Source organism: Clinocottus analis, unplaced genomic scaffold (genome assembly GCF_023055335.1).
Source record: "Clinocottus analis isolate CAN_PGR_092001 unplaced genomic scaffold, fCliAna1.0.p SCAF_10, whole genome shotgun sequence".
In the NCBI taxonomy this organism is placed as follows: Eukaryota; Metazoa; Chordata; class Actinopteri; order Perciformes; family Cottidae; genus Clinocottus; species Clinocottus analis.
Window position 1 is genome coordinate 12,455,005 of NW_027175821.1, and position 9,208 is coordinate 12,464,212.

Below are 9,208 nucleotides of genomic sequence, written 5' to 3' on the forward strand. Positions count from 1 at the left end.
GACGTAAGGTTTTTCCAAGTAGTATAGGCGACTGTACAAATTCACATACATGGTGTATATTTCCCGTAAGCATTGGAAATGAAAAAAAACAGTACATCTATTTGTCATAATAAAGACAAAACTAATCGACTTTATGCTTCAATTTAAATATCTGTTCAGTTTGATTTTAAATTAACATATTTCATCTTAGCATGAATAGAATATATTACATAAGTGACAGTACTTCCACTGAAGTAGGAAATTGTAGTACTACTGCATCAGAAGTGGTTTCAGTCTGAGGAATCCCGGGTGCTGCGTTCAGGAGGAAACTCTCACCATATATGGTCAATGACGTCACGGCACGTGGTTGTATTCGTGAGAGGTTCCAGACAACATTATTTCCCGTAACTGTAGAGGGGCGTGGTGAACCTATAGTGCCGCTTTAAGAGTTTACAACCTCACAATCATTCCCAGACTCGGGCTTCTAGATGTATGACTAACGACAAGAGGGTGCACTGAAAGTGTTTTTTGGAAGTTTTAAGGCGATTTGGAAAAAAAGCAACGCGATATTTCTTTCCTTGTCCCCCTTGAAGGCGCACCCGTTTGGACTCTACCGATTTACTGCAATAAGGTGGGCTTACCCTAAGTTTTGAATTGACACACGAGATTCAACCCTAAAGTATCGTTTTGGTACCTGAGATCTCTATAACCGAAGCCGGATCAAATTTTCTTTTCATTTAAACAGAAAGGATGTATCGAAACTTTGGAAGAGGCAACCCGGTGTACACAGGCAGCGCCTCTGGGTCAAACTCCCTGGGAACCTCCAACACTACAACAACTACACAGCAGGATCAGGTAGGTGTATCTTCATAGGTGTGCTACAACTTACCTCAGAGACTTAAAGGGGTCAAACAGAATCTAAATTAAACTGTAAGAGTAAAAATCTTTTTAAAAGTTTAGAATTTCAAGCTTCAATATAGTATAAACTATAAACGTCACATAATTTGTAACTTGTGTAGTCATACAAGCTGTCCTTCTGTAGGTGTATGTAACCATGATGAGCTTCATCATCAGTTATGTTTTACATTAAATATGTTCCATTTAGACTATAGAAGCTATATGTTTTGTTATTGATCACATGGTGTTACTTCCATTAACTTGATCTAATCAATATTTTCAATCTATTTTTTCCAGAAGTTTACAATGGCTGGCAGCAATCAGTTTGTACCAAGCCTTAATGCCATCACAACCAACCAGGACCTCCAGTGGTTGGTCCAGCCCTCTCTTATGCATCCACCGGGCCCTTCCCGATCTCCAGTACCTCCCTACCCAACCCTCTCAGGGGCCCGGCCTCTGGGTCCACCACCTTCCCATCTTCTCAGACCAGGGGTCATAAGAGCAGCCACAAACACTACTACTTCAACAAGGCGCAGGAACGATGAATATGTAAGAAAATAAATAACAGATTCTGTTTCTTTACAAACATATATATATATATATATATATATATATATATATATATATATATATATATATATATATATATATATATATATATATATATATATACACACACACACACACACACTGATTTAGACACTGGTGATTGTGGATTTCTTGCGTGTCAGCAAGAGAGGAAATTAAAATAGGTATTGTGGGAGACATACTTTCCCTGTTCGAGATGCAGCTAGTGAGGTGTGGACAGTAGTTCACTTATTTCATAACTAGTGTGTAATATCCTGTAATGCTCTTTGTCATTTCCTTTAGATTTAAATATCAGGTGAATCAATTTATAATCGGGTGAAGGACACTATAAGACAATATAAAAAGTTTATTGAATAGTTTATCTAAATAAGTTTTGAAAAAGAGACATTTTCTCTCCAGAGTCCAACACACACTCTTCATGTTCTTTGATGTTGTTTGCTTTGAGTCTTTGTTGACTTAGTGAAATGATCACCTGGAATACATTGTTTTCAAAGATCTGCTTTTGGTGACCAGAGCAATGTCACATGCCAGAACACAATATCAGAGATGTTAAAGTGACCCAGTTCAACTCAACTTTGACCTTAAAAACCATCAGCATTTTTACCACCATCACAAGTTTTTTGGTTTCACCAGACACATGTTGGCACACATTCTGCTGTAATTTCATTGTACAGGAAGTGGACTGTCATGTGACTCACAGGGGCAAGTCATGTTCTGTGACTCACACCTGAGTCACCACTGGGGTTTGAGGGTGACTCATCACCCTGAAAGGGCGGGAAATATTTGATCAACAGCAATTATTCAGCAGGGTGCTGGATGAAGTCAGAGTTAGGGTTTTACAAAGGCACAAAAGCTCAGACATTTCAAGATCGTTCAGCCGCCATGACTGTGATGACTGTGATGACTCAGTGCACACACATGGTGGTAGTATTTCACATGTGTGATGTAGTGTTTGATGGCGTCCCAAACTATCTCTCTGTACATTTCATGATTTTGGTTTTCTACCCAAAGCAAGGTTTCACAATCCAACTTTAGACTGTCAATGGTGTTTAGAGTTTGACTCTCTGCATCAGATTAACTTATTGTATGTATTTTAATCTTTAATCTTCCATTTCTCATCAAAGTTGTCGCAGGAAGAGTTGCAGAGACGTAGAATACGAAGGGAGAGGAATAAGTTGGCTGCAGCAAAATGTCGCAATCGCCGTCGCGAGCTGACAGACACACTGCAAAACGTAAGTGAACATTGTACAAAACATTAATGATTGACACACAAGACATTGGCGTTAATGAGAGATAAGGGACTTAACACATACGTCTGTCTCTCTGTGCTTTCCCGGGGTGTAGGAGACTGACGAGCTGGAGGATGAAAAGTCCAAATTACAGAAGGAAATAGCTGAATTACAAAAGGAGCGAGACAAGCTTGAGCTGGTCCTGGAGGCTCACCGTCCCATTTGTAAAATTGAGGACTCAGATTCGGATTCTGACCCGATTCCATCAACTTCCTCTTTGGGAGTCATCAAACTAGAGCCACAGGAGTTCAGCAGACCCGGACCCTCGACCAAACTGCCACCAAAGATGGAGAAGCCTAAACCAAAGATAACCATCCCCACGAAGCATGTGACGTTGGCTGCCTCTGAATCAGAATCTCTCCACACCCCGGTTCTCACATCCACTCCCTCTCTCCTACCCTTCACAGCTGGTATGGTATTCACCTATCCGTCTGCCTCTTTAGACACCAGCGCCTCCATCACATCCCATGCTACATTACACCAGGGAAACATCCACCAGTCTCAGATCCCACAGCCTTGTGGAATAGCTCATCGCCGCAGCAGCAGCAGTGGAGACCAATCAGATCACTCCCTGCACTCCCCGACTATCCTCACTCTGTGATTTACTGCCGTCTCGTCCAAGCAAAACACTAATGTTGATTTCATATGTGACAAAAAGGATCTTTGGAAAACATGAGGGAAATGAAAATGATGATTCTGTTAACCATTTCAAAATGAGCTGTGTGCATCTGTCATTTCTTTTCTTTAGAAAGTTAATTATTTACTTATATAATATGTAAGTTAGTTGCACTATCAGGATACGAATGTTACTCTTTTTCAAGTATTGATCTAAAGTCTTTATATTTCTCATTTTAAAAGCTATCAGGTAAAATTAATTTGTTTTTCAAAACACAGTATTGCATGCAGAATTATAGAATAAGACAACTGTGATAACTATCTAATAATTTATTAATAACGATAACTTAATATAACATTGCATAACTTAATATAACCTTATTGTTATGTAACATTTTATGAATTTTCTCACCTAGGGAAATAGAGTACTTATTTTTCTATCAATCTTTTATGATAACGAATATTGTCTATGCAAATATTTGACCACTAAGGCTGGGCCATAGGAGTTATTACATAGATCGTATTACCACATATTTATTCTTGAGAGTGTAATATATTTTTGGTATTGTTTTTATTGTATCTGACAGATGAACTGTTTTGATGGGCAGTGCCTTATTAATCTCTTCTTAAAACTGTACTACTTCAAAGACAATAAAGAGCAAATATACTGTTGTCCATGACTGTGTGACATTTGTGATGCAATATTATTAATGTAAAAAACAAACAAAAGAAGGAGACTTAACTACATCTCAAAATCAAGACATTCATCAAATTCAATTGAAAATACTGTTGGACTGACACGAGTATTTGATTAGTCATCTGATAGAAGATTATTCTGCAGATATTTTGCGATTAATCCCCCCAAAAAAAGAAAGCTGAATATTTTCAGGTGGCATCTTATTCAATGTGAGGATGTGCTGCAGTGTTTTATATAATTGAAAACTGAATATCTGTGTGTGTTGGTCAAAAAAATAAAGACATGACCTTTGACCCAATTATAATGGCCTTATTTCTCTCTCCTTTCTTACATTAGAAGAAACAACTAATTGAGATAATTATATTAAATGAAAATAGTCCTGACCCCTTTACTGACACTTGTTAGAAGTGATTCTACTGCAAGAATGACAGCACTACGTCCCTCAACCATGAACACTGTGTTCTCTGTTTCACCATTTCAAAAAAGTGAATCTCCTGCTAATACATACATGGCTCAGAGGGAATTGGGTTGCTCTGCTAAAATGGGGTTGGAGAGAGAAATAGAGATGGAACGAGAGTCAGATTGAGAGCTATGGAGCATGATGAAGAAAAAAAATGGTGAGTTTGCTGCTGTCACAGGACGTCTGTGCATCGCTAAGTGGTTAAAAGCATTACTGCTCTGTTCAGCTCTCCGGACTGGGATCCAAAAATAAAACTGATGAACATCCATAAAGTCAGTCTGTGTGACATGACGGGAGCATCTATCAAGTGCAGTTGGTTTCGACACAAAGGTCAAAACAAGTGCAGAAATCATTCATTCGTTCATTTTTTGTCACGTAAATGTGTACATGACACATGTTTCTACAAAGTCAAACACACAAAGAAAGGTCAGAACAGCATGAAGTGTCATACCCACTGTATTTAAAGCTCTTCAATGCACTACGAGCATAGCCCACCAATAAACAGCTAACAACAAAATAAATCTTTTCTAATCCATGTGCATTATCTATGATTGAAACTGAAATCGGTTAGTAGCCTAATGCTAGTTAATACAGATAAATCAAGATAAAGAAGGGTCAAAGTTAATGTTACAGGATAAATACAAAGCATGAGTTACAGAAGACAAAGCTGACTGTCATCAACTTAAACAAACTCTGTGATATGCTAATTGAACATCAACAACAATGTAAGAAAAATGTAATACAAGTGAATTAAACAACTTGGTTTGAATAGAATATAAATCATTAAAACTTGTAGACCTTCCAGTTTGATACAAAGAGTTTCCAGTTGGATTTTTAAAAAAGTGACAGAACTTGTTCAGTTCAGCTCTGAGTGAGGTCCAAGGACATCTACCATGTCTGACCCCAAACTATAACATGTGTGCTGGCTCTAGACTCCAGCTAGCACATGCACATTATGCACAGCAGCCCCACCCACAGTAAACCTGAAGGGCCCTCACATCAGACTGGATAACAGGCCTGTACAAATTGTGACAATCATCATGCACATATGGCACTCCAATCCTGTCCTGAGGAAGAGAGTGCATAAAATAGTACACATTATTGGGCATCTAGCAAAAGCAAATATCAAATAGTTTCATTTTTTTCTTTTATCACAACTCTATTTCAGTGCTATTGGAATTCAGTGGACTAAATATGGCTCAAAACTGGATTGAAATTAATCTTTAGATCTGGGATTTAAAGATCCGTGATAATGCTGTCCAGTGCAATAGAAAAAAAGGCTTCTACCAGTGTAGGCTAGTCCAGTGCATGAGATAAATTTGTATATGTGACCCATTCTTTTGGTCCCATTTCTTTTTTCAACAGACCACTGAAAAAGGAGGATTTCCCCAAAACAGAGGACTCATTAGAAAACAAATACTGTAAAATGTTGATACATTATCATCTGGCAAACATCTATTAAACGTCTTTGTAAAGTCCTGAAAATGTCAATAGTGGTAGATTCTTTGTCAAGTCTAAACCTGGTGACACACACACATCTTTGCAGCATTCAGAAGGCCTGATGCTTTTGCACCAAATTGATTTGTATAGTCTGTCAAAGCTTCTGTGTCTCCATTATGTCAACCACACCACCCCTAGTCTACAGATTCTTCATTTGAGTCGGAGAAGCCCTGACTGCTGACATAAACCTGCCATCAGTCATCAGGTGAGCACACCAGGTGGAGCTGGTCTGGGCTTCCCACGCTGCCTGTGCTCGAGCTTCCGTCCCCAAGGTCCCGGGCCACCATGCAGGGCAGGTTGAGCTCGGTGGACCCTCCGGGGCTGGAGTCACTCCTGCTGACACACTCCTCCTCCAGGACCAGACACAGCTCCTTCAGGTCCAAATTCTCCTTCATCAGCCCGTCCTGCATGCGCTCGAGGTCGGCAAGCTTTTTCAAGTACCCGCCCAGGTCCTCCCTCATCACTTTAGCCGCGTGATGCCCGAACAGCTGCCATTCCCTGGCCAGCTTCTTCACTTTGAGCCGGTCGTCGTCCAAGAAGCAGCACAGGTCCCGCAGCTCCACGTTTTCCTCCTGCAGGCGCTGATTGATGACTTTCAGTTCCCTGATTTCAAGGAGGTGTCCCTGTAGCTGTTTATTTACCTCTTTTATCAGCCTTCCTCGTTGGATGAGAGCTGATATTTTCTCCGACTCCTCTTTACGCAGCCGGCTCACCAGCTCCTCTTTGGAGCACGCCAGCAAATCCTCGTCAGACATCTTTGACAGCTCTCTATTTATTATCTCGCCGTCGCTACCCATTTTCTATTTAAAAAAAACTACACTAGAGGGTACCTGAGAATGTATTAAAAGCGCTGAGGTGTAGCTGGGTGCTTCACTGCTTAACACAGAGCCATCACATCTTCTTCCTCTGCATACAGTGTTTTCCAGATGTCAGCCTATGCGATCACCACAGCACCGGAGGCCAAATCATGGCACAAAAATGTGATTTTCGTTTTTTTTTTTAGATGGCTTTCTCCAAGGCTCTGTGACTTAAGCCCTAATTTGTGCTGAACCCAGTTCTCCGTGGATGCTGTCTTAATGAGGTCGTGTTGCGCCGCGGACCCACATTAATGTCAATCTGTCATCTTCTCAACAGCAGACTGTGTTCTCCAAAGGCCTCCAGGAGTACAACTGTCCTTATTTTACCTCCTCTCTCAGTATTTGAAGGCGACAGCCGCCCCGTGGGCTCTTCGTCGGCCTTTATGTGCAAAGGACCGCGCGATCCACGGAGGCTTAAATCCAGCAGCTTCGTCGGATGCACACCCTGCAGATGTTGTGTTTTTCACGTCGCTGGCATCGTCTCACCAGACTGTGCTCCGCTCGCCTCGGCTGAATGAACTCCGTTTCCCGGTGTAGGAACCGTACGGTGCAGCGACTTTCCCCCGGTTCTTGAAAACGGACTAATGTTTAGATAAAAAACAAACAAAACAAATTAAAATACAATCTCGCTCTTTATCCGCTCAAAATGAATGCATCGTCGCTGTTCATCCTCTGGGGCTGGACTGTTACCACAACAATGTCCGCCTCCGCCACTTTTCACGGCTGTGACTCCACCAAGTAGCAAGCTGCTCGTCAAGCTGGAGACAACCGGAAACAATAATTGACGCTTTCAAAATAAGAGCATCGACTTGTTACCTTTTTTTTAATGAAAATAGTGAGAACATATTGTATTTAACTACAATGTAGACTTTTTACTCATCAACGTTTTTACTTGTATTGACATTTGTCTTTGTCAGGTTTCAATACAGCCATGTCCCTCAACAATCAAGTTATTTTTAATGTTTTTTTTCCGGAAGTTTCACTTTTTTGCGATGACTGCTGTTTTGACACGTCGGTTAGAGAGCAATCGGACACGTTAATGTGGTTTCCTCTGAGGCTCTTTGTATACCATAGGGCCTGCAACATGGTAGTGAAGAATGACAACATATAATTGAACAGCTGAGCTCAGTGATCTCGCTGATCTGACTCTGGCATTCTCAGCTATGAAAAGCACCCGATGTGAGGGGTGAGACCTGCTGCATGTGTCCTCTCAGAGAGGAACATGTGCGCCCCCATTTGGATTTTACTTTTACCTTTATCATGCCGTGAATCCAAAAACAACATGGATATGCACATTTCTTGAAGGAAATGACTCGGAAAGGTCTGCGCATCTTGGATTATCTGATCAGCTTGGTCTCATCATCCTCAAAAACCCAAAACATGCTGTTTGACCAGATCTTAGCTCTGCCCAAACCGTTGCCAAACATATGAGATACATCAATATAGGACCTCCATGCCTTCATGCATTGTGCAGTACAATGCAGAAGTATCATGAGTGACTTGTGGCTGTACTTGTTTCTTTTCAAAGAACATTGGCGGAAAGTGTGACTGCAGGCTTTTTTTCCCATGAGTTTATGCTGAGGCATTCAGCCACATCCTTCCGCCCTCTGTCCCACCTCCATTGTTTAGCTGAGGCCATAACAATGTAGGGTGTTAACCGTGCAAGAGGGAGCTGGGGATGGAATCAGGGTGTCATGTGGGGTTAGAAGTGAGAGTGTTGATGTGCAGCGAGAGATCCCACAAAAAAAGACGTGTTGACTGAGCCGTTTTCCCTTATGTTGTGATTTTGAAGGACACATGCAGAAACACCAAAAGGGAGGGCGAGGAGAGGGATTTGCAGGGATTTATTTAGATTAATCGCCGGAGGAAAAGAGAGCAGATTGTGAACACGCAGCAAGCAGGCACGGGCCTTGTGCTCACACAGATCTCGGATCGTATACATATTTTAAAAATAACTTAAGAGCACAAATGGAAGGGCAGAAATGGCTACTGGCTGACAGATGTGCTGTAGTGATTTGAGTCTTTACATTATCGTTCATATTGTTAATTTCTTCTAGCCATTGGCGGGTTTGTTACTTGAAATGAATTCTTGCCAACAGGATTAAACACAGGCCAACTTTGCGGCGCATATGCAGTAGGTCGTTAAGGGTTCTGAGTATACGCATTTTGGGAACGGCAAGACATCCTCAACTGTAGATTTGGGTTTAGAAGTAGGACGATGAACACAGTGGAAATAAACAAAACAACCCGAGGTCAATTGTTAGCACCACGATTAAAGTGGTTATAATCCTTAATGAAATAGTGTTACGACAAATGATCCCTCAAA

The 9,208-nt window shown here is 41.1% G+C and overlaps 2 protein-coding genes across 2 annotated transcripts; one reads left to right on the forward strand and one right to left on the reverse strand.

Moving 5' to 3' along the window:
- The first annotated feature begins 725 nt into the window (after window positions 1-725).
- On the forward strand, window positions 726-3,544 carry fosl1a (FOS like 1, AP-1 transcription factor subunit a). Its single transcript, XM_068592594.1, has 4 exons — window positions 726-834; window positions 1,174-1,425; window positions 2,589-2,696; window positions 2,809-3,544. The coding sequence occupies exons 1-4, from the start codon at window positions 730-732 to the stop codon at window positions 3,352-3,354; spliced, it is 1,011 nt and encodes a 336-aa protein (XP_068448695.1). The 5' UTR covers window positions 726-729; the 3' UTR covers window positions 3,355-3,544.
- A 1,421-nt stretch (window positions 3,545-4,965) lies between these two features.
- ccdc85b (coiled-coil domain containing 85B) lies at window positions 4,966-7,608 on the reverse strand. Its single transcript, XM_068585993.1, has one exon. The coding sequence runs from the start codon at window positions 6,820-6,822 to the stop codon at window positions 6,220-6,222; it is 603 nt and encodes a 200-aa protein (XP_068442094.1). The 5' UTR covers window positions 6,823-7,608; the 3' UTR covers window positions 4,966-6,219.
- Window positions 7,609-9,208: the final 1,600 nt, after the last annotated feature.

Excerpts from the sequence above, each read along its gene's own strand:
- ccdc85b (XM_068585993.1), bottom strand. The coding sequence starts at position 6,822 with ATGGGTAGCGACGGCGAGATAATAAATAGAGAGCTGTCAAAGATGTCT.
- fosl1a (XM_068592594.1), top strand. The coding sequence starts at position 730 with ATGTATCGAAACTTTGGAAGAGGCAACCCGGTGTACACAGGCAGCGCC. Across the intron at positions 835-1,173 it reads CAACTACACAGCAGGATCAG|AAGTTTACAATGGCTGGCAG; the intron begins GTAGGTGTATCT and ends TATTTTTTCCAG. Across the intron at positions 1,426-2,588 it reads GGCGCAGGAACGATGAATAT|TTGTCGCAGGAAGAGTTGCA; the intron begins GTAAGAAAATAA and ends TTCTCATCAAAG.